We start from the raw sequence: 26,571 nt of genomic DNA, 5'->3' as shown, positions 1-26,571 counted from the left end.
TTACGAACGAATGACTGCCACAAGGCGAATTAATACAAGGTGGTGTTAGTTCTACAAAAACAACGATTGGTCTTAACAAATGTCAAAAAACCAAAATGAAAAATTTAACAAATAAGTATTTAAACTTAATATAGTGTAGATAATTGAATAGTGAGGGCTTTACTTATTTATGTAAACAATAAATATTTTGTTAATAAGCTTAGAATATGTAGATATTTAAATATAAAAACAAGATTTGACAATTGTTAGAACCAAAAACCGAAAAAAAAAATTATCAGCTGTTTGACTGACTCCACCTTGTATAAATTCGCCTTGGACTGCCATCTCTAATTTTTATCGATTATTTATGTATCAAAATCAGCTGTCCAAACAAAAATGTCAAAATAAAATAAAGAAAAATATTTTTGTATTAAATAAATAAATTAAAAGAAATAAAAAGTCTGATTAAAGTTAAATTCATTTGTAGAAATAGCAGCTCTGCCATTCTTTCAGCCCACACCTCTAATAAAGCCCGTTCGCTGCCCTGGTCCCACTTATTTGCACTTTTTCTTTTTTCTAATAATGAAAAAAAATAATTAAATTATATTTGTTTAATTAATAATGCTACAATTTTATGTTTTTACTTACCTTTTTTATCCAAATTACAAATTTAAAATTCGCACCAAACAAACAAAATAAACAAAAAAACAAAACATGTAAACAGAAGAAAAAAAACAAGATGAAGAAATAAATAAATGTCAAACTGAATTACGAATGTTGTCGTGTAAACAGGTTGATTCGCAATCGTAATTCAAAACGCGAATTAAGTAATTCAGACTGCCGTGGAAACATGGCGTTACTTGGGTTCTATAAGTCGATGTTTCGAACAATCGACTTTTTGCTAAAAAAAAAAGTCGAAATCGACTTTTTGGTCGGAAAAAAGTCCAACAATCGATTTTGTTTTCTCAAAAGTCGAATAGTCCATAAAGTCGACAAAAGTCGAATAGTCGATAAAAGTCAACTTTTTAGATTGTTATAAAATATTTAATTGCAACATTATACTAAAACCATAGCAATTTGGTACACTTGCATTTTTTCTAGTTTATGCTACAATAAATAATAAATAAATGTTTATAAAATAAAGCATTCTTCTATAAAAACTAAAAGTTTTTTACATATCGTATATATGTGCTCGAATTGCAGTAACTTTTAGGAATGCGTTTGATAATAAGCATGCCAAATTAGTAATGTAAATTTGTTTACTATTTTATTAATTTAAATCTGACATTACAAAAGGCGCATAAATTACCAAAAGTCGACTTTTTAAAAAACGAAAAAAGTCGAATGTTCGAAAAGTCGCATGAAACATTGTGTACCAAAAATTAATTAATGAATATATAAGTCTGCGCTTCATATACAGAAAAGGTGTTTTTGCGAAGCCGGTGCTCAATACACCCTATAGTTTTAAATCCCTGCGTCCGGCCAAAGGTCGTTAGTACAGAAAATCATATTAAGTTTATAACACTAAAAGTGTTTAGTCACGGTAAATACATTATAATATCCTATCTAACACCCCATTTACGTTTTGATCGTAAATTGGGTATTAGACAAAACGAAATCCGCGATCTGAGTTCAATATTATATAACGCGACAAAATATTATTTATATAAAAAATATAATCCCAGTTTTATTTTATTTATTTATTATATAGTAATACAAAGCCATCAAGGCCAAAAAAACGTATTACATAATAAGAAAATTTATATCATAATCATTTATAATTGACCAGCCATATATAATTGAATTTAATTAAATTTAATTGTAATTAAAAAATATTCAACTGTCTGGATAAGGTAACACTTAATTTTAACTGTAAATTAATGGAAATTTATGAAAATATCTCAAAAGCTTAGCTAGCGTTTACACATGCAAGTAAAGTTACTTTTCGAACTGTAATAGTCGGAAAGTCAAAAATAGTCGAAAAATGTCAAAAAGTCGATTAACTAAACAGTCGAAAGTTCGAAAAGTCGACTTTTCATAAACTACCAAAAGTCGAAAGTTCGAAAAGTCGACTTTTTAAAAAACGGAAAAAGTCGAAAGGTCGACTTTTTGTTTCAGCTATAGAACCCTATAGGTGGTGGTAAAATAATAATTTTATTTTTATCTTATTTTATGTAACTTTGGAAAAGAAAATAGTACAAATGGCCACTAATGCTTATTGCTTTCGTAAAAATACCAATTTCATTAGTTTTTATAAATAAAATTGTTAATAATACCTATAAAAATTGTTAACACTAACATTTTCCCCAGAAATGTTAGTATTTGAATATCATGGTAACACTTTATTGTTATTAATAAAAATAATAAATTTGGTTTCAAGCCTCAAATATAAAATGTTTATTTATCAAATTAGCTGTAATTTTCTTATGTGTGTAGCTTTTTGAAGACTTCATTCTACTTCGCTAACATTTACAAAATGAACTTTTACTTGCATGTCGATGTATTTTCGATAATAATACGTATTCGCAACTTTCATCAATTTACTTGCATGTGTAAACGCAGCGTTAAGACGAAGTACATTATTGCTGTGTGAAAATATACATAACTCTTGCGGAAAACAGTTCAAAGTCCTTGCAACTCTTTCAAAGAAAGATCATTCGAACAGAGAGTATGTCATTTTGCTAAGTGTAGTATTTGCTACTATTGAAAACAACTGTTAATTGGATCAGTGTTGCATTTGTGAATTGGAATGTATTCGCGGCCACGTCACTTTCTTCGATATGTATTGTTTATTCAATTTTCGCTTGTCTTTTTTGTTCTTTGCTTTGTGATGACATTTACATTGATATAATTAAAGTTATCATCGACGTAAAAAAGTTCTTTAATCGGTTGGCAATTGTAAATTTTATACGAAAATTAAAATAAACCATTGTAATATAATTTCTTTTTAATTTTAGATCGACAATAAATACCCGACAAATTTAAAAAGTTAAACACTTCAACGTTAGCATTAATTAATCATCTCAAGAGTTCTTTGGTAAACTGACACATATTCTGTAACGTCACGTCATACATAAAAAAATACAATGAATATTTTTCGTCTAGTCGGTGATTTGGCGCACGTATTTGCGATTATTATTTTGCTTTTAAAGATTTGGAAAACTCGTTCTTGTGCTGGCATTTCGGGCAAATCCCAAATACTATTTGCCATCGTCTATCTGACACGGTATCTAGATTTGTTCACTACCTACGTCAGTTTATACAATTCTGTAATGAAAGTACTCTTCCTGGCATCATCGGGGGCTACAGTTTATCTAATGTACGTCAAATTCAAGGCAACATACGATCACAATCATGACTCGTTCCGTCTGGAATTTCTATTGGTGCCGTGTGTCCTGTTATCTCTATTGATCAATCATGAGTTTACCGTTATGGAGGTGCTCTGGACTTTTTCCATCTATTTGGAGTCTGTTGCTATTCTGCCGCAGTTATTTATGGTCAGCAAAACAGGAGAAGCGGAATCTATTACCAGTCATTACCTGTTCGCATTAGGATCTTATCGTGCACTATATCTACTCAATTGGGTATACCGCTACATTGTTGAGTCGCACTATGACCTAATTGCGATATTTGCCGGCATTGTTCAAACAATTCTCTATTGTGACTTCTTCTACTTGTACATTACCAAAGTGCTTAAAGGAAAAAAATTGCAATTGCCTGCCTAAATGCTTGTTCCTTTAGCTTATACTTATCCATAGCCCGCAAGTGATGATACTAATTCGTCGTGGATAAATGATTCAGAACCCTGAAGATGGAAATGTGACAATATGATTTATAAAATAAGTTTCAAGCCATTCCTCTTCCTGTAAAATCTTAATTACCCATTATATTTCTCATAAATTCGATAAATGAAACCCATATTTATTTTTTTTTTATTTATCAAGATGCAACCAAAAATAAGGATCAAAATTATTTTTTTTGTCAATATATTACTTTTCTTCAACTTTTGCATTTATAAAGCTCAAAAGAATATGAATTAATATATATTAATTAATATATTTTAATACTTAAAAATCTCCCCATTAAGTAAACTACAACAGAACAGTTTTTTGTCGTTTTTTCACTTCAGTGGTTGCAAAACAAACATTCTCAATATTGGTAAAAAAAAAATATATATATACATACGTGCATACATATGTAATCACGTACTACATATGTATGTAGATTCATGTACTCGTAAGTCAACCATCTTAATTAAAATTTAGATTTAAACTTTATTAAAATACATATATTACAAAAAGTAAATACATAATAAAGAATAATATTTAATAATAAACGTTATAACACATTAACTAATTAAATGATAGGTTTAAATCATGATTACCTATGAACTAAATAGGCATCTAATTTTTCTTTGATGTGAGAGACCTTTTTGTTGTAATTAAATTTAAATTTTGTATCTGCTCAATTGAAGCTGATGAGTATTGGCAATCAGAAGTTTAATTTTCTACTTTTTTAAATTCTATGTTCTTAAACTTAAATACTGTAAAAATTTGGTTCTGATCGGCAAATTTACTCAAAAGCTATAAGCAAAAATGTACTTAGCTACATATCGCACTTGTTCAAAAATACTGTGTTAACTAAAAATTTTAAAATTTTCTGTAGAGGGCAAAAACTGTTTGTGATTACATTTTAAGAGAATTTGAAAATCCGAATACATCATAGTAAGCAAATTCCATTTGAAAATATATTTACATTGTTTTTTTTTAAAATTTTTGGAATTATTGCAAAATATAGATTTATTTTTTAGTTACTACCATTTTCCTGGAACTTCTCGATTTTTCTGGAACTTCAAAATACAACCAAATTTAAATAAAACAATTTGATTATTTTTAGTGGATAAAGGCTCAATTCAAAATAATAAATTTGTTTATGAAAATATACGATGTATTTCTATTTAAATTTTTGTATTAACTCAAAATAATCCTATCTTTTTGTTGATACAAGGTAGTCACTAATTATCACAAAAATGGTCTCAAATGTGGTTTTCAAGATGAAAGAGTAATCGGAATATGTTGAAATTTTTACAGTAGATAGATATTGATGTTGTTAGTTGATTTCTTACAAAAAGTGAATTTTTAAAAATTTTGAGTTAATACAGTATTGTTGAACGAGTGCGATATGTAGATTTAAAAACCTCCGTTCCAAAATGTACTAAGCACACTTACTACCAGTTTATATATACCAAGCGAGTACTTTGAGTCAAAATTTTAAATTAATTTAGTTTTGTTACAAAAACAAAACAATTGTTAAAATTCCAATCGCTTGGGATATACATAGAAAGAGAGGGTTAGTGTACTATGATGTGGAACGAATAGGATTGTTTTTAATATCGAGTTTTCTATAACTAACATGGTGTTCTATTCATAGCTGTTAATTTTGGGTTACTATTAGTAATCAATTAGATTATTTTTAAAAATAATTTAATGGATTATATAATTCTCTTTAGAACTATTTCTGATTACTAATTGATTACGATTACAAATAATCAAAAAATAATCCGACTATTTTCAAAGATTACTTTTGATTAGTTTAGATTATTTTCCAAAAATTTTGTATTTACATAATTTTTTTCATAAAAAATATACATATAGTAATTTTAATAATAACACAAACAATAATAATTTTTGTAATTCCCGACTCAACAAAAAGGGACAAATACATGAATAAAGGGTCTTTTCGGAAATGCATCACTGCACTGTATTTGATGCGCATCTATGATTAGTTTGCAATGCTGATTAAAATCAGCTGATGCTGAAGCGCAGTGATGCATCTCCGAGTAAGCCCAAAATAAATAAATTAAAATACATAGACATCACCAAGGCGAATTAATACAAGGTGTAGTCAGTCAAACAGCTGATAATTTTTTTTTCGCTTTTTGGTTCTAACAACTGTCAAAGCTTGTTTTTATATTTAAATATCTACATATTCTAAGCTTATTAACAAAATATTTATTGTTTACATAAATAAGTAAAGCCCTCACTATTCAATTATCTACACTATATTAAGTTTAAATACTTATTTGTTTAATTTTTCATTTAGGTTTTTTGACATTTGTTAAGACCAATCGTTGTTTTTGTAGAACTGACACCACCTTGTATGAATTCGCCTTGGACATCACGTTAAAATATTTTATGACAATAGGTCATAGCTCCTATATAAGTCACACAATCCAGATATATATTAAAGCATATAAACATTAATATCGATAAAAAAAAGCCAGAGAAATTAGTTTCAAGTAGACAGAAATTATACTACTTAATTTTGTGACTATGGGTTCATAATTATCAGCCCAATTATGAATAAAAATTCCGCGGGAGTTTTTTCCCTTTTCTCATTTTTCCTATTCAATTTCAATGAGAAAAAAACTCCCGGGGAACAAACTCCCGCGGAATTTTTTATTCATAATTGGGCTGTATGTATAAGGTTCATATCAGGAAAATTAATTAATCTATATGCAAAATTTTTGGAAAATAATCTAAAATAATCAAAAGTAATCTTTGAAAATAGTCGGATTATTTTTTAATTACTTTTGATTATTTTCTCGTAATCGCAAATAATCTTGATTATTTGTAATCGTAATCAATTAGTAATCGTGCGAATCTGAATATAATCGTTATTTAATCATTACTTCACCTTTCGAAAAGTAACCTAATTACTAATTATTATGATTAGTAATCATTATTTAACAGCTATGGTTATATTTTACGTGTCTGTATGTATAGTTAGCTTTTATTCCACGGCAGAGGTTCGCAAAAATAAATCCTCTCACCAATACACCTACAAACACACAAATACAAAAACTGAAAAAATAAAGAAAAAGTCATACACCAGTGATCATGCGTATTCCTAGTTGTCTCGTTGAATGGACAACGACTACTAAAATGTAAGAGCATAAGAATACGTGTGATTTGATTCTGCACAATTGTGCTATGGGCTGCGCTTTACTGTTCCACGGATTAGAAAAAGTATTTTTGTGTCTAAGAGCTAGTTTCTGGGATAGAGATAATCTACATTCTTCGCTTAAACCTAAATTAAACTAAAAATTGTGTTTCTCACTTATTGTTTATATGCTATATAATCTAGGTTTAACTGAGCATCATTGGTGAGTTAAACCTAAGTATAAAATGCCAAAGCACAAACAGATGGAATATAAAATAAAGAATTCAGCACAGCAGCTCTTTGTTTTTATTTGCTTTATTAACATCAATATAATTTTTAATATACATTTTATATACTGTTATGTCGCTTTTTCTTTTAGAAAGTTAAAATTTACAAAAAAAAGTTATGTAACGCGGTTGCTTTTTCTTATAAAATGTATAGTATTGCCATATTTATATGAAAAAATTTGAAGAATAAACATGTGATTTGACTGAAAAGTATGGCAATGCTAACAAAATTAATCCACTAGTGAGAAACACAATCATTGGTTAAATTCCGGCAAAATATATTTCAGGATTAATATAACAGCGTGTTAAGCTGAGTTTAACTGACAAGTAAGAAACTAGCTCTTAATCAGTTTAAACATATATGTACATTTATTCGTTTTATTCAATTATTCTACATAAAATTGTTCGATTAATCGAACGATCATTATTCGAATGTATGTACTAAAATTTAAAAAAAAAATTTCTCATATCAGCAAAACATTGTAAATGTCCCCAAATCGTTTGCTGTAATACATTTTTCTTTAATTCCAAGATAATGAAAAACATCAAACATTTTCCTCATTATATCATTAAATTTTTATTCTTTGGTTCATCTTTTTCAAATACATAGAAAACCGATTAATTATATCAGTCAATATTCAAAAAGAAGAAATGAAACCTTTAACATTATTTTGTGTAAATTTTACTCATTTCATTTGTAAAAAAAAAACAAATATAGGCTCCGATTCGGCTTACTACTTTCTCCAAACTAAAGCATTGTATGTGCACTTAGACCAGAGGTTCGCAAAAATAAATCCTCTCACCAATACACTTACTCTCACCAACACATTCAATTCTTTATTTCCCAGCGGGAAAAAATGATAGGACTTCAATTTGTAGGCCTTCTAAAAGGCATACTTACACATTCTAAAATATCCGATACTCATTCCACCCTGCCTGCTCTTAGAAGGTGTTCAAGAAGCCCTATGAATCCCCTTCTAATAACAAGTGAGCTTGTTGGCTGCCAACAGCCCATCATAAGTAGGCCTTCTCTCAGCCCTCTAACAGCAGCGAGTATGCAAGGCCTTGGCTCGCAATGACACGCCGTGTAAAATTTAAATGATTTTGCAATGCGGCAAAATGATTTTGCAAGTCCTTGTGTCTGCAAAATGAGGCATTTAGGAAGGCCTCTTTACTGCATCTTTTTCCCGCTGGGTTTATTCAGTGCACCTACAAACACACAAATACAAAAACTGAAAAAATAAAGAAAAAGTCATACACCAGTGCTCATGCGTATTCCTAGTTGTCTCGTTGAGTGGACAACGACTACTAAAATGTAAGAGCATAAGAATACGTGTGATTTGATTCTGCACAATTGTGCTATGGGCTGCGCATTTCTGACTTAGAGCTAGTTTCTTACTTGTCAGTTAAACTCAGCTTAACACGCTGTTATATTAATCCTGAAATATATTTTGCCGGAATTTAACCAATGATTGTGTTTCTCACTAGTGGATTAATTTTGTTAGCATTGCCATACTTTTCAGTCAAATCACATGTTTATTCTTCAAATTTTTTCATATAAATATGGCAATACTATACATTTTATAAGAAAAAGCAACCGCGTTACATAACTTTTTTTTGTAAATTTTAACTTTCTAAAAGAAAAAGCGACATAACAGTATATAAAATGTATATTAAAAATTATATTGATGTTAATAAAGCAAATAAAAACAAAGAGCTGCTGTGCTGAATTCTTTATTTTATATTCCATCTGTTTGTGCTTTGGCATTTTATACTTAGGTTTAACTCACCAATGATGCTCAGTTAAACCTAGATTATATAGCATATAAACAATAAGTGAGAAACACAATTTTTAGTTTAATTTAGGTTTAAGCGAAGAATGTAGATTATCTCTATCCCAGAAACTAGCTCTAAATTGCTTAAAATTTTTCATAATTCTACTATTCCGTTATAATTTTATGTAAAAAACAAGTAAGAGAGCTATATTCGGATGTGCCGAATCTTATATACCCTTCACCAAATTATACTTAAAAATATTTTTATTTAAACAAAATCAAAATTTTTTTTTTAAATTTCTTTAATTAATTTTTTTTTAAAAAAAAAGAATTTAGGCCAAAAAAAAAATTTTTGATGAAAAAAAAATTCGGGTTAAAAAATATTTTTTTCCGATTTTGACCCATTGTAGGTCCAACTTACTATGGTCTTATATACGTCGTTGCAAAGGTCTTTGAAATATCTATCATTAGATATCCATATTGTCTATATTAATGACTTAGTAATCCAGATATAGGTTAAAAATCGAGGTTGTCCTAGTTTTTTCCTTATATCTCAGCCATTTGTGGACCGATTTTCGATGTACGAATCGTGTATGTAAGTTATTTGGGGGCTTCGGAAAGTTGATTTCAACACACAGACGGACATGGCTATATCGATTCCGCTATCTATAACGATCCAGAATATATATACTTTATGGGGTCGCAAATGAAAAATGTGGAAATTACAAACGGAATGACAAACTTATATATACCCTTGCCACTCATGGTGAAGGGCACAGATTATTACAGATAAGAGACCATTGACAGCTGTCAACAAGTAATTTCGAACCGTATGGTTTTGTTTACATTGTTTTTAACATTTTTTCGATAGAAAAAATGAAATGTAGTAAAAAATCGATGAGTGTGTGAGACGAGATATAGAAAGATAAATTTATATGTTTGTCCCTCTTTTAAATCTACCGTGGTTTATTATACATTTTCTTTTGTTAATTTTTCGGAGGCAAACGCCATGTTGCTAAAAACAGCTGATTCGGGTCTATGTTAGTCTATGATCCGAGGCTTAATAAAAATAAAAAGTATCATGAATTCTGTTCTATACAAATACAGATAAAATATAAGGTATGTATAAGTTTGCAAATTTGTTTAATGCTGTTTATTTAAAATATGAATTATTTCAGAATGAGCTTTGTTTGGAAACATTTTGTGAAGAACGGCAATGATGCAAAATGCAAAAAAAGTACAAAAATATATAAACGGATATGTTCCACAACCTCGCATCTAATTTACCACATCCGTACGTCTCATAACATTTTAATAAACAGCAATGAAGAGCTGCCAACAACATCATTAACAGCCTCACGTGGACCGATGTCTAAATATATACAAAAATACACACATTATTCACTCGAAGAAATTATTTGTAGAAGTGTAGCAGAAGATAATATGTCAGTAAGAGCCTTTAAAAAGTCGAAAGTGATGATGGAGTTTTTAACTAGCAAAGGTTTAAAAATGCCGTCTAGTGAAAGTACAATTTGGATTTATATTGACAATTTTTATTCTGAACGTAAAAATTGCATTGTTTCTGAAATTCAACAAATAATTAAAGATAAAGGGCGTCTTTCAATCACTGTAGATGAGTGGTCCGATAGCTCCTTCCATAAATATTACTGCAAGAAGTTACAATTCTAAAAACAAATCATTCAAAATGTTTAATTTAGGACTTGAACCATTGAAAATAAAAGGTACGGCATCAAATATTTGTTATTTAGGGGAAAAAAGGCTGAATGATTTTGGAATTGATTTCGAAACAGATATTGTAGGGTCTACACACGACGGTGCGGCCGTAATGCGAAAATATGGTGAGGAAATATTAGCAAAATCGCAATTATGTATTAACCCGCAATTCCCATACCCTCGCCAAAGGGAGCAACAATTTATTTTTATTCTAAATAGTAAAAATACGTCTAGTTTACACTATAAAAAAGATTAAAATAAAAAAAAAATTGGTAGTTTTGCTTTTATAGCGGTGTCACCTATAGGTGACACTGGGCATAATTTATTAAATGCTTTGAATTTTACATTCGATTTAACAATAATTATATAATTTTTTATTTGTTGTGGAATTTATACCAACATTTAATATGAAGGCCTATGTTGCATTTGGCACACATTTTTCTAGTGCGTTCATGACAAAAACCGCAGATACGTTGTGAGCAATCCTGCTCAATATGGTCCTCCGAGCACCCTCCCAATCTAGTTTCATTTGAAACTCTCAACACAATGGGAACGCCACAATTGTTGCTCTTAGTTGGCTGCGTTCCGTATTTTTGCAAATATGACAACACGATTGCCCTACGGAATTCACAATAAGTCCAGCTGTTATCGCATTTTCTTTTGATGAGCCAAGCATTCTGGCAAGCGGCATCTAGTCCAAATGCAAACAGAGGAAACCACCATTTTTTTCCAGGTAAAGCTACTCTCATAGAATCAACATTCTCATCAAAGCGGTCTATACCACCCATATACTTATTATACATTTTTACAAGTGCTGGGCAATCGACTTGAATTTTTGTTCTCTTTTTATTGATGACACCAATTCTATCTACTTTTGTGATTGGTGTCAGTCCGTGACAGTTGAAACATGTGGCGCGTCTTGATCCGCTTCATCATCTTCTCTGTTGGGTCTGGTTTGCACTTCAACCTCTGAGCGCAACATTCGGCTAGGAAGGTGAATGAAATTGGCATCATTTTCATCTCCATCAGTAACCTCATCATCAGTAACCTCACCATCCTCAGGAGGAAACAATATGATGTCACCAGGGTCATCTCCAGCCTCTAGTATTTGTACAGTTTCGTCCAAGTTTAATCTTCCATAAAACATAAAAGCAATAGTCAAAATTTTGCAATATATAAAATTTGTGGTATACATGTATGTATAATACCCAGTGTCACCTGAAGGTGACACTTGAAAAACAGCCCATAATTTTGGGTAGAATATAATTAATTTTCTAAAAATACTTGCTCACATTGTTAGCCTGAATATTTAGCAGTATTTATAAAAAAAAATTATTGTGATACTTACCCTTTTGGCATTTTTATAACAATTTTTTTATCATAAGACACACCAGTATGTAAAAATCAAAAACACTGCATAAAGATTTTTAAAAATCCCCTAGCAAGGCGAATTTATACAAGGTGGAGTCAGTCAAACAGCTGATAATTTTTTTTTTCGCTTTTTGGTTCTAACAGTTGTCAAAGCTAGTTTATATATTTAAATATCTACATATTCTAATCGTATTAACAAAATATTTATTTTTTAAATAAATAAGTAAAGCCCTCACTATACAATTATCTATACAACATTAAGTTTTAATACTTATTTGTTTAATTTTTCATTTTTGTTTTTTGACGTTTGTTAAGACCAATTGTTGTATTTGTAGAACTGATAGCACCTTGTATGAATTCGCCTTGTCCCCTAGTTAATAAACATCTAGCGTTGCCAAATTAAAATTATACAACAGGGTGTTGTCTGTATATAAATAATATTATTATTTATCAGTGATGCCTGTTTCCATGTTTAAAAATTCCGTTAATCTGTGTCACCTATAGGTGACACTGGGAATTGCCGGTCAAGGACAGTGATATTGAGGATGACATTTATAATGCTATCGTTGAAATAGACGAAGGGCATGATCTTAAAATATATTTAAGTGATGTTATAAACCGCGTACGTAAGTGTTGTAAATTATTTAATAAATCGAATGAAAAACAGAAAACACAGCAAACTTACGTTTTGCTGCAAGAAAAACATGAAGTTCGTCTTGTACATGATGTTAAACATAGTTGGACATCTTTGTCTAACATGGTAATAAACTTTTTGCGCATTTATAAATGCGTAAATCATACACTGTCCGACTTCAAATTAGCCTCGTTCACTGACATTGATATCAAATTTTTGACAGATTTGTGTAATTCCCTAAGACCACTTGATGTTGCGATTAAAGAATTTAGCAAAGATTCGGCAACGTTGATAGAGCTTGAGGGTATTATACAATTTGTTATAAATAATTTAGAAAAAGTGAATAATTCATTTACTAAAGAATTAATTACTCATTTTAAAACACGAATTAATGAACGACGTAAAAAAGTTCTTCATACGCTTATATTGTACTTAAATTCAGGATCATGTCCAACTAGCTCTAATTTTTTAAAGTATGGCTCCAAAACGGAAACGAAAGAGTTTGCTAGTGTATTGTTTCATAGATTGTTCGGGAGGGAATCTGATCAGAATATTTCTGGTGAGAATTTAATGATGGATGAATCAGTCGAAACAAATAAAAACTTCCAAAAAAAGCTACGACAATATTGTAGATGACTTTTTATATTTAGATAAAACTAAAAAGAGGAGTGATAAACTGGAAACTCTTTTTAATGCAATTTTGACAATTTCGCCAACATCAACTATGAGCGAAAAAGCTTTTTCAAAATCAAACTTCATTAAAACCAAAAAAAGAAATCGCCTTAATGCTATCCATTTAAATTCTATTCTTTTCTTAAAAGATTATTTTAGAACTTCTGAATAAAAAATGTAATTATATGTACAGTGAATGTCACTTAAAATCGTACACCATCGTAGTCAAATTTTATTCATTAGTTTTAGAAAGTTGATGTTTTGGAAATATTTTAAAATGCTATTTTTATATTATGTGTGCTATTACCTATCAGAAAATTGGGTATAATTTTAATTGCCCTTATCCACAAATAAAAAAATTGGGTAAGACTGTCAGTGCCCAGAATATCAACGCTTCATTTAAAATCGTAAAAGCTCTAAAAAATAGCAAATGATACCCTACAAAGTATTAGGATTATTTAATATTAACATTTTTTTTAATTTTTAAAGTTTTAATTATAATTTAATATAATTGTACGAATTTAAGTGAAATATGAATTTTGTGATGTTCTTTAATTTTCATCAATATTTTTTTAACGAATTGAAGTTTTGTTAACTTTTTTGTTGAAATACATATTTTTTGTTCCAATTAATAAAATGACTTTTAATTTTTTATATAATCACCTATTATTGCCCGTATAATTTCATAATATTTAAAAAAAAATATGTTGTACGATTTTGAGTGACACTTCACTGTATATTATACTTCTAACATATCTCAATTAAAGTATTCCTATTTTTAAGTTTTGTATTAATAATAAATTTAAGGTATTTGAAATACATGTACATATATTTTTTTTCGAATGTCATTGTAATTGAATTGTTAACTTTGACGTTGTTTTTTGTTTTTCTTTAACAATAAAATATTATAAAACCTACATCATAACATCATTCTTCACTTTTTAAAAAACGAATAATTCGATTAATTTAAATCGAATTATTCGAACAAGTTAAAATCTCTTAATCGAATTATTCGTTTTATTCGAACAAGATAAAAATCGAATAATTCGAATACTCTAGTACATACCTATATTTTTTTAAAATAAAAAAAACTTGCTAAAAGTTATCTCGCTGTATAAAAAGTTACACGAATCAAAAGTTGGAACATGAAAAAGAGCAGTATTTTTGTTTTATAGAACAAATCCAGATAGAAAATTTAATGCGTAAGCGTTAAGACCTTTCCAACGACGCATGTATTCGAAATTCGGACCAACAATATGACAATTTCGGGAAATTCAATTATTAATTTTAAAAAGTTTTTAGTATAGGTTTATAGAAATTCTTCAAGTAAACGTGCGGCTAAAAATAAAAAATTTAAAATTTTTTTTCCAAAAACATTTTTTATTTTGATTCATTAAATTACACTGTGCTAGTTGAAAAAACTGTCAAGTGGGCCACCCGGTGGGTTAAGCTAATTCAGGTATGCAGAATTCAGTGGTGCTAACCGTTTTTTTAGGTTAGCTCGTATTTTCGAGATATTCCGTTATTTCGAAATGGAGCAGGTTGCACAACATATATTCGCGTAACTCAAAAACGGTTTAGTTTATTGAACAAACTGAAAAAACAAAATTCCGGAACAAAATTACCTTTAGGTAAGGCTTGACACGTTTTTAATCTTCGCGGTCATTTTAGAAATATAAATTTTTTTTAGAAAAATTTCGAAATTTTTTGATTTTAAAACGGCATTAAAAATTGGAAAATGCATATACGCTCTTAATTTTTAAATTCAAATGCATATAACTTTGGAGTCAGTGATGATATGTAAACAATTCTTTTTTTGTTTGACATATACATTTGTAGTTAGTCCAATAAAAGAAGGAGCAAAAAAAGGAGCAAATCGGGAAATATTTGTAACCGCTTTTATCAAAAAACTGGAGTATGGTGGGTGAAAATGTTGATAATTTAATTTTCATATGCGAATATCTACTACTTTTGGACCCCTGGCCGCACCTCTGGTGGTCTCATTCGGTCAAAATTCAAACCTTAAATTCGACAACCCTACCTCTTTGCACATGTCAAATTTCATTAAAATCAGACTAAGGGTTTAGATTTATTTCCCTCTTTTTTTCATACCACTGTGCACTGCACGATGTAGCTAATTACTACGAGTTTTGTATTTTGATAAAATATTAGTGTATATTTGTATTATTTTTCCTGAATAAAATGAAAAGTTGTGGATAGATTTTAATTATTTAGAGCTTGTTTTATTTGGAACTTCATTTTCTAAAATTTTTAATGCCATTTTAAAAACCAAAAATTTCGAAATTTTTCTAAAAAATTATTTTTTATTCCAAAAATTAATATTTCTAAAACGACTGCGAAGATTATAAACATGTTTAGCTTTACTTGAAGGTAATTTCGTTGCGGAATTTCGTTTTTTTCAGTTTCTTCAATAAACTAAACCGCTTTTGAGTTACGCGAATATATGTTGTGCAATCTCCCCCATTTTCGAAATAACGGTATATCTCGAAAATACGTGCTAACCTAATAAAACGGTTAGCACCACTGAATTCAGCGTACACGAATTAGTTTAAGCCGCTGGGTGCCCCTCTTGACAGAAAAAAAGTGTCAATTTCATGCACAGAGTTATTAAAAGCAAGCTCTTTAAATTATGCTTCTATTATAATATGTATATCATCTTCTATCTTACAATACAAACACAATTACGGTTCAACTAAAAGTTTTTAGACATATCGTATGTATATTAGAGTGACAGCTGATTTTTTTTTTAGATTTCAAAGAGTGCCGGGTGGAATATTGTGACACTAGGCCTAAAAGTTAAGTGCTGAAAATTTGGGCCAAATCGGACATCGATTTCTGCACGCGCATCGAGGTCAAAGTTCAGATATATGATAAATTTTACTATTTATATGGAATAAATAGGTGAAACTCGTTAACTTTCTGCATTGTTTTCTAGAAATACGTAGATTTATTTATATTAATGAATATTACATTAACATTTTTTTTGGAAATTGACCATATATCTCCTTTGGGTCAAAATGACCCAAAAACTGTATTAACGCCAAAATACGGGAAAAATGCATATTTTTCAGTTTTTGTAAAAATTTTGCTACTAAATAAATACTTTTGCAATTGAATGTAAAAGAATCGAAATGTGTACGTAATTATCGTTGCAATGAGATATAAATGACAAATTTGGTTAAAAAAAGGTAAAGTTATTACAATTTCGCCAGACCATTAACGTGTCTCAGGCCACTTGAACAAGAAATTTAGGAAAACAAATTAACATATTTCGAGAAAAATTAAAATAAAAGCTAATTTTTATTTAAAATATATCCGTATTTACTTGTGTATGAGTTTATGTATTCGTCGGATACCGTTAACCTATTCGCAGGTATGGCCAAAAAAAAATTATTTTTTTAACGGCTGTTTCGAATCTCCATTTTTAAAAATTTTGTTAAACAAATTCAGAATTTTTCGATCATCACATTGGGATTTATTGAGATCATAATAGGGAATAAAAATATGAAAAAATAATATCAATACCTCTTACAGTTTTTCCGTACCTGCGATTTAAATTTTGCGATTTTCAAGAAAAACTATTTTTTTGTCCCTATTTTGCGAATGAGCGAATGAGCCCAATTTGTTTACTGTAATAATTTTAAATATAGACTGAAAGTTTTACTAAAATCGGATAACGTTAACCTTTAAATCGCACAGTGGTCCAAATGGTCAATCTAGCCGGAAAAAAGTAATTTTTTTTAAATGTTTCAAAAGCAAATTTTTTGTATGGTAATATGTTGACAAGTGTCCATAGTACATAACGGCATATTTTTTTTCTTTAAATAGCTACACTAGCATTAGTACATTGCTTCAAAAACAAGTAATTGCTACTTTGTTAAAAAATTAATATCTCAAGCGACATTTAACAATGCAAGTGAAATTGTCGTCAAAAAATAATAACAATTAAAAAAAAATTTGTTGGTGTAATTAATATAACAAAGGTAAGAGTAAAAATCACTGTGTAGATTTTTCATAAAATATGTTTTGTTTAGAAAAAAAAATGCAATTATGTACATGTGTGTTTTAAATGTGAAATTTTTGTTCAATGTCCAAATTCTATTAGAATTTCAAATGGTAATTTAACAGAGTTAAGCTTTAGTTGTTATGTTGTCGTCATCTATATATTTGTAGCTTTTTAATGTTTTAAAAGTTAGCTGCCACTTTTTGCCTCAACGATTTTTATTTCATTTAGAGTTAAACATGTCAATTACAAGGAAGGAGCTGTATTTTTATTTTTAAGGTTGACGTGGCATTTCGCCCACTTGAATGGTATCCTTTAATTCCTTCCACACATACAGAAAGACGGTGTGAAAATTTCAGGAAAATCGGTCCAGCAGTTTCGCCGTTTATAGGCTTCAAACAAACCCACAAAGAAAAAATGTACATACAAAAACACACATTCATGCCCAAAAAAACTTTAACGGCGCACAGTGGTATGAGAAAAAAAAAAGAGGGAAATAAATCTGTAACTTCTAAACCCTTACTTCGATTTGAATGAAATTTCACATGCTCAAAGGGGAAGTGTTGTCGAGTTTAAGTTTTGAATCTGGGCCTCATGAGCCCACCAGGAGCTGGGCCAAGGGTCCCCAAAGTAGGACACCTCTGGTATGGTAATTTTAAAAATTATACTATATCTTCGTTTGTGTTCCGATTTCAAAAATTACATATATAGAATCTTCTCATTGAGCACTACTACGTAGCTATCAATTATCTCTTATAGCTTAGGAGATATCCGCATTTGAAAATTAAATTTTCAACATTTTTACCCACCCTACTCCAGTTTTTTGATGACCGCGGTTCCAAATATTTATTATATATTGTTACGAAATTGTACTTGAATTCAAATATAACGATTTTAACGGCTGATTTAAAAGTAGCATAATGCTTTCAAGTAACAGTGCTGTAAAACTGTAACATATCTGTGGGCATTGTTAAATAAAAGCTTTCAGTTGATTTGATTGTTAGTTGGCAACGCTGTATTCGAGTTCGAATAATCAGTTAAAGAACATTGTAGAAAGTACACCACAGATGGCGTATGATCTAGAATATTCGAACTTTGACAGTTAAAGAGCTTTCTAGATGGTAATGCAGTGTTATAAACAGTGGCAGAGGTTGCAGTCGTTAAGGAGTTTATCAGAGACGCTTTTCGAATAAACATCATCTAAGTGCCTTAAAGTGTGTTGTGTTTTCAAAGTAAATTCGTGTACATTATAAATTGTGTCTGTAAATTCTGAGAATTTATAAACGTGTATAAAAAACATTGAGTGGCTATTGAATTCTGTTGTTGTTGTACATTTTAAAGAAATAAAGAGTTGTTACAATTTTTAAACTACTAAACGGCTTTTATTTGCAATCAAAAGTATCCGGATTATTTAAAGGAAATAAACCAGCGTTTTGAAAAGGTTAAAACGTAACAATTGGTGTCAGAAGTGGGATTGCAAATTAATAAGCATAAAGTTTGAGGAACTAAAAGTTGAACAACTCAAGAAAGAATTGAGTAAGTTGGAGCTACCAACAGCCGGTAATAAGGCAGAATTGCAGAAGAGGCTGATAGACGAATTCAAGAGGCGTGATATTGACATCGGTGCTTACGAATTCGAGTATAAGGAAGAAATGGAAGTTTCTACACGTTCAACAACAAGCAGCATGGATTTAAGCACAATGTTCGCGGCTATGATGGAAAAAATGGAAACAGCCAACAAGAACATGGAAGCGAAATTGAACGAAAATTCTAGAACCATCTTAGAAACTTCTAAAGCTACAGACGAGAAACTTGTGTGGTTATAAACAGCAGAGTAGATAACCTTGAAATGCAAGTATCCAAATTTGACAAAAAGGTGTCCGAATTAGAGAACGGCCTAGAAAAACAATCCGAAAAAGTTGATAATAAATATCTCGATCTGGAAAGGAAAATTAATAATCTTCAATGCCAAGACGGACCGGTGCGAGTTATTTCAGAAACATCGAGTAGAATAAAGGCTCCTAGTTTTGATGGCACCACACCATTTAATGTGTTCAAGTTCCAGTTCGATACGGTTGCCATTAGAAACATGTGGAAAGACGGAGAAAAAGCCATCGAATTGATTTTGGCCTTAAAAGGAAATGCAGCGGTAGTTCTTGAAAGCGTGCCAGTGAGCAACAGAAACTGTTATGATGACATAATGGAGGCGCTACAACGTAAGTACGGTGGCGAACATAAAAAAGAATTATACCGAATGGAATTGCGTGGTAGAGTGCAGAAACCCAATGAGACGCTACAAGATTTTGCGTTGGAAATCGAGCGTTTGCTACAGCTAACTTATCCAGGGGAGAACAACCCATTTTTGGACCATATCAAGATAGAGGCATTCGTCAATGGCATTCGCGATCCTGAAATAAAACATGCGGTTTGTGCTACACCTAAACCATCATTTGCTGAAACAGTCTCATTTGCACTGACGCAAGAAACGGCGAAAATAATTTCAAAGCCGCAAATATGCAAGGTGCGCAATATCGAGGTTATGGCTGAAGACGATAGAAATATAGTCGATGAATTAAAAAAGGTCTTGGAGGCGTTTAATGATAAGCATAGCAAAGCCAGAGTAAAATGTTATAATTGCGGTAAATCTGGTCATATTCAACGAAACTGCAAAGCACCGAGAAAACGAACCAGATCTGTTTCACCTCCAAGAAACAACCAGCCGTCAAATCATCAATCGTCACAAGAATCACCTTTAAACTAAAACGAGCTAGCACTATGGGGCAAGAGCTAGCTCCCACATCTGAGGGCCCCACAATCTCCATATCAGTAATGCAGCAGAAAACTAGCAATCTTACGACTAGTGGATACATCAACGGTCAGAAGCACATTTTTACTATAGACACAGGAGCGTCGCAGTCCATAGTCAAGCCCGATTTAGTCAAAAACACAATTGAACCATTACGTGGGGTAAGTCTGCGCACAGCTACTGGGGAGCCAGCCACTGTCTATGGTAAAGTAACCATTGCCAATGTTAGCGTCAATCATGTATTTATTGTTGCCGATATTGTGGACAAAGTAATCATTGGTGCTGATTTCATGATTACTCACGGCATTACTTTGGATATGGGACAAAATGGAGGGTTATGATTTGGCGAAATGTGGAAATACCCCTTGACGTCGGATATGAAAATAGGACTAAAGTAAGAAAGCTAGTTACCGTTGAGCATCAGAGACTACCACCACAGTCAGAAACTTTAGTATGGGCCTGTATGGAGGGAGATTGTGAGGACAACAGTTTGTGGGTGGTAGAACCAGCAGAAATAAAAAGTGATCTTATAACAGCAAAAGCCCTCGTTAAACACTGCAACAACAAAATAGTTCCTGTAAGAGTGCTTAACCTGTCCAGCTCTGTAAAAGTCGTTAAGCCAAATTCCGAAATAGGTCGATGCACTTCAGCAGAGGCAGTAATCAATTGCGAGAAAAACCCGGAACATGCCAATAAATCCACCAAGGAACACGAGCTACTAGCGGAATATGTGGGGAAATGGGTAGGAGGATTAGCGCCGCCCGATAGAAATAAGGCCAAACAGCTTCTGAAGAAACATACCTCGGTCTTCGCCTTAAAAAGTCAAAGCCAAGGTAGAACGGCAATTGTAAAGCATCAAATAAATACTGGCGAAGCGAGGCCCATAAAGCAGACGCCCAGAAGTATTCCTCTAGCAAAACGAAGTGAGGTGAAGGAGTTGGTTAAAGAAATGGAGCGGGATGGAGTAATCGAACCATCTTCAAGTCCTTGGAGCTCGCCTGTTGTGTTAGTTAAAAAGAAAGACGGCAGCACTAGGTTTTGCGTCGATTATAGAAAGCTGAACGACGTTACTAAAAAAGACAGCTACCCGCTACCAAGAATTGAAGACACCCTGGACACATTAGCTGGAACAAAATGGTTCTCCACATTGGACTTGCAAAGTGGTTATTTTTTAAAAAATTTATTTATTCATGCTCAATCTTAAGCCAATACGGAATAGGCGGTGTGCTTTCGCAGGTGATCAACGGGACGGAAAAGGTCATAGGCTACTACAGCCGAATACTTTCCAAGCCTGAGAGAAATTACTGCGTAACGCGACGTGAACTCCTGGCAGTATTGGAGTGTGTGAAGCATTTCCACAAGTATTTGTATGGTCAGCACTTCCAACTGAGAACCGATCATTCTGCCCTCAGGTGGTTGTTGCAATTTAAACAACCTGAAGGGCAACTGGCTCGTTGGATTGAGCGGCTTCAGAGCTATGACTTTAGCATCGAGCACCGGAAGGGTTTGAAACACGGCAATGCGGACGCGCTCTCAAGACGGCCTTGCAACGTGGAATGAAAGCATTGCGCAAAAGCCGAGAGAAAGGAATGTGTCATTGACGTTCGACTAATGCATATAGAGTCCAGTGCAGATTGGTCTGTATCGCAGAGAAATGACCCCATACTGTCAAAAATAATATCGGCAAAAGAAGAAGGCAGAAGGCCAGCCCGCAATGAAATATCGGCCGAAAGTCCACTGATGAAATCATATTGGGCCCTATGGAATAGTCTACAATTGTTAAATGGCTGCTTATACCGCATATGGGAAAGTGCTGACGGTAAAACAGTGACAAATCTAATTGTTGTTCCATCCTCTAAAATAAACGAAGTAATGAAAGAGTTTCATGATGGTACCAGTGGTGGTCATCTTGGTGTGACAAAAACCTTAGAGAAGCTAAAACAACGTTTTTATTGGGTGGGTTGTCAGCAAGCAGTAGCCGATTGGGTAGCCAATTGTCCACAATGCATAGCAGCGAAGGGCCCAGTAAGAAGAAGTCGTGGACAACTTCAGCAGTATAACTCAGGTGCGCCATTCGAGCGGATTGCGATGGATGTAGCAGGCCCTTTCCCTGTCAGTGATGCTGGAAACCGTTACGTTCTAGTGGTTATGGATTATTTCAGCAAATGGCCAGAGGTATATGCAATACCCAATCAGGAAGCTAAAACGGTTATAAGCGTATTTGTGAACAACTGGGTGTGTCGCTATGGTGTTCCACTGGAGTTGCACTCGGATCAGGGTAGAAATTTTGAATCCGCCGTATTCAAGGAAATGTGCGACTTATACGGAATAAGAAAAACCAGAACAACGCCACTGCATCCTCAATCTGATGGCATGGTCGAAAGATTCAATCGCACCCTGGAGGAATATTTAAGAAAAGTGGTCAGTACACACCAGAAGGACTGGGATGAACACATACCAAAATTTCTATTGGCATACAGGTCAGCTGTTCATGACTCAACCTCTCGAACACCTGCAAAAATTGTCTTCGGGACAGAACTCAAGTTGCCTGGTGATTTAGAATTCGGTATTAAGCCCTCATCAAGTAATGAAAACACTTCCCAAGAGCAAGATGACCTTAACGAACTTCACGAATTCGTACGCAGACGAATAAAAATGACCAGCGACAAAATGAAAGCCAGATACGATCGAGCAGCGAATTCTGAGGGATTTAATGAAGGCCAACTTGTACTGCTGTATAACCCACAACGCAATAAAGGACTGTCTCCCAAACTACAAACCCATTGGGATGGACCATACAAGGTGATTAAGAAATTAAACGACGTGGTGTACAGAATACAGAAAGAAAAGAGCCTGAGATCTAAAATGAAGGTCGTACATCTAGAACGACTAGCTGCATACGGGAGAAGTGAATCTATGCCTATTCGGGACGAACAGGCTTAAGCGGGGGGCAGTGTTACGAAATTGTACTTGAATTCAAATATAACGATTTTAACGGCTGATTTAAAGTAGCATAATGCTTTCAAGTAACAGTGCTGTAAAACTGTAACATATCTGTGGGCATTGTTAAATAAAAGCTTTCAGTTGATTTGATTGTAAGTTGGCAACGCTCGTTCGAATAATCAGTTAAAGAACATTGTAGAAAGTACACCACAGATGGCGTATGATCTAGAATATTCGAACTTTGACAGTTAAAGAGCTTTCTAGATGGTAATGCAGTGTTATAAATAGTGGCAGAGGTTGCAGTCGTTAGGGAGTTTATCAGAGACGCTTTTCGAATAAACATCATCTAAGTGCCTTAAAGTGTGTTGTGTTTTCAAAGTAAATTCGTGTACATTATAAATTGTGTCTGTAAATTCTGAGAATTTATAAACGTGTATAAAAAACATTGAGTGGCTATTTAATTCTGTTGTTGTACATTTTAAAGAAATAAAGAGTTGTTACAATTTTTAAACTACTAAACGGCTTTTATTTGCAATCAAAAGTATCCGGATTATTTAAAGGAAATAAACCAGCGTTTTGAAAAGGTTAAAACGTAACAATATATTCTCTGTGAGTTGTTAAGTTTTCCTTAATTAATTTGCCACATAAAAAACATAAGGTAGACATGTTATATATCAATGGATAGAGGATTTTGTCTACTTTTCAATAATGCATATAGCTTCTGACAATTAAAAAATTCATGGAATACTTTTTTGAAAAATATGACAAAAAATACTGTTTATTGAGTTTTTGCATAGATACCAATTTTTTAAATTATAATTACATTTTTATTTATGAATATTTTTTAATCAAATTTTAAACTTATATGTATAGATTTTTTTATTGAAAATAGAAAAATAAAAACAAATTTTGAAATTTGTAATCACGAATCCCGCAATTCCCAAAAAAGTATTGAAAAATTCCAAAAATGGGATATTTTCGTTTTTTGGCTATAATATCCACACCATGGTTATCAGAACCCTTTACAAAATAATTAAGAACATATTGGGCCATCTAAAATGGGTTACTATATTTTGATAATGACTATGAAATTTGAGAATTTTTGCCCTAAAGTTGAATTTTACATAAAAAATAGGCGTTTTTTGAATGGACTTGGTCCCCTGGGTATCAAAAATTATAAATTTTTTTTATTTAAAATATTTTACGTTAATTTAGCTTTTCGCGAAGTTTTTCTTTCTTAAGAGACAGACGTGTTTTTAGCTCGCTCCGTACTTTTATTGAAGTTAAATGTGTTAAAGTTTTTTTTTTAAATTAAAAATAATACAATATTTGGCGATTTGGACGCTTAAAGAAAAATAATAAAAAAACCAAACAGTGTAAAAAAAAACAAACAAATAGTGCCAAAAAAAATTGTTAAATTATCAAAAATAGATTTAAATTAATAAGAAAGTGTGTTTGTGTTCCTTTTCTTTTGATTTGAGTGAAAGAGCATATGAGTTCTCATGATGAGACTGCTAGGCTCAGCTTAAACGGCAGAAATGCATACATATTTCTCAGTGGAGAGAGTGATCAAGGAAATATAACTGATCGCAATTACAACAAACATTATTTAACCGCCAAACCTATTGAGAGAGCTCGCTCTTGTTCCACCGCTCTACAATTATATGATGCAAATAATATGCAATCAATATCACCGAAAAGTGATTGTATAGAATATAGCACAAAAGAGAATACAAAAAATTCCAATATAAAGAACAATACGCCTGTGTTAAACACAACAACAACATCAGAGTTAAACATGTATACACAAGCTTTAAATAAACCACAGAAAACCAATTCTAGTGAGAGCGCAAGTGTAATTAACACTAATAAAACCGTAAGTAGTAACAATGGTGCATCGAAGGGTGCCATTCCAAAGGATGTAAGAAATATAACCACAACAAAACCAGCAGGTATGCTTAGATACATAAGTATTAATAAAAGAATTTTAAGTCCACAAAAAAAGGAGACACCTTTTAAAAAGCAGAAACTAACTACAAGTCCCTTGAATAATAATCGTTTCGCGCTTTTGAGTGAAGATGACAATATTAAGTCTCTTAAAAATGGTAATTCTAATCAGAAACATTAAAGCCACCACCAATCTTCCTTCGGGAACCTAATTCTAATAATTTGGTAAAAATATTAATTGATCTTGTTGGAAAAATAATTTCCACATCGTCCCAATAAGAAAAGGTGGTGTGCATGAAACGAAAATAGTCATATACACTGAGGAGAATTATAGAAAAATCTTTCAATACTTAAACGACGGCAAGAAGAATTTCTAGACATATCAGCTGAAAAGTAGTAAGGGCCTTATAGTGGTCATAAAGGGTATATAGTCCAGTGTAGAACCTAACGAAATCAAGGAGGCCCTGGAAGAATTGGGCTATAAAACGAAAGTAGTAATAAATATATTTAACAGAGACAAAACTCCTCAACCAATGTTTAGAGTAGAGTTAGATCCAGATGATAAAAAACTAAAAGGGAATGAAACTCACCCAATATACTTTCTTAGTTATTTACTGAATCGTAGAATAACTATTGAGGAACCTCTCAAGCGAAATCGACCCGTCCAGTGTGGTAACTGTCAAGAGTTTGGACATACGATAAATTATTGTACTCTACGCACTGTATGTGTTGCATGCGGAGACTTGCATTCTTCATCACAATGTGATATTATCCAAAAGGGTCTCAAAAAGAAATGTGGAAACTGTGGTGGCGACCATACGGCGAATTATCGGGGATGCCCAGTTTACAAAGAATTATTAAAAAGATTGAGAGAGAGGCGTCAACCAAAGAGAGAGACTTTTTTGTTCCATCTGCGGGTAACATAGATTTTCCTACACCAGTAAATTCAGTAGCCCGTAATAATGAAAATAACAACTCTACGACAATGAATGCAAATTTCACACAATTAAACACGGCTAAATCTGGAACCAACTCTTACGCTGGTGTTTTGAAGTCAGAAAATAAGCAGCCTAATATGGTGCCGTGAAATAAGGCCATATGGCCTTATTACATATTGTGTTGAGAAATAAGACCATATGACTTTATTACCACCGATGGAGTGAAATAAAGTCATATTCAATTATTGGTCAAAGTGGAAATAAAGCCATATCAGTGCAAAATAGCTTGTTATAATTACATACATACATATGTATAGTTATTATAGTGACATGCTTCATTTAGCGAAGCCGCCTGCCGCGTTCCATGTAGGAGAAAGCCCCAAAGAGCGGCCGCAGGCCGCCAATAAAAAAAACCCTTTCCTGCGAAACCGAATAGTTGCAAGCCATACTACTGAGTGCAAAAAACTTGTTTTCGCAAATAACGCTTTTCTGCATAGCGGTCTGCGGCCGATCTTAGGG

General features: G+C 32.1%; 2 protein-coding genes across 2 annotated transcripts; both read left to right on the top strand.

Moving 5' to 3' along the window:
• Positions 1-2,916: 2,916 nt before the first annotated feature.
• Positions 2,917-4,315, top strand: KdelR (ER lumen protein-retaining receptor). Its single transcript, XM_065499728.1, has one exon. It carries the CDS (start codon positions 3,066-3,068, stop codon positions 3,702-3,704), a length of 639 nt encoding a protein of 212 aa, XP_065355800.1. The 5' UTR covers positions 2,917-3,065; the 3' UTR covers positions 3,705-4,315.
• Positions 4,316-19,267: 14,952 nt separating this feature from the next.
• On the top strand, positions 19,268-20,119 carry LOC135950535 (uncharacterized; the record flags this gene model as incomplete). The annotated part of the gene is made up of 1 exon (XM_065500072.1): positions 19,268-20,119. A coding segment is annotated over exon 1 (852 nt), but the record flags the coding sequence as incomplete, so codon positions are not given.
• Between the last annotated feature and the right edge of the window lie 6,452 nt (positions 20,120-26,571).

This window comes from Calliphora vicina, chromosome 2 (genome assembly GCF_958450345.1).
Source record: "Calliphora vicina chromosome 2, idCalVici1.1, whole genome shotgun sequence".
Classification (NCBI taxonomy): Eukaryota; Metazoa; Arthropoda; class Insecta; order Diptera; family Calliphoridae; genus Calliphora; species Calliphora vicina.
The sequence above is the reverse complement of the archived record's forward strand: the minus strand, read 5'-3'. Positions and strand labels throughout refer to the sequence as shown.

What these genes read in the sequence shown, in the direction of transcription:
- KdelR (XM_065499728.1), top strand. Translation starts at nt 3,066, where the DNA reads ATGAATATTTTTCGTCTAGTCGGTGATTTGGCGCACGTATTTGCGATT.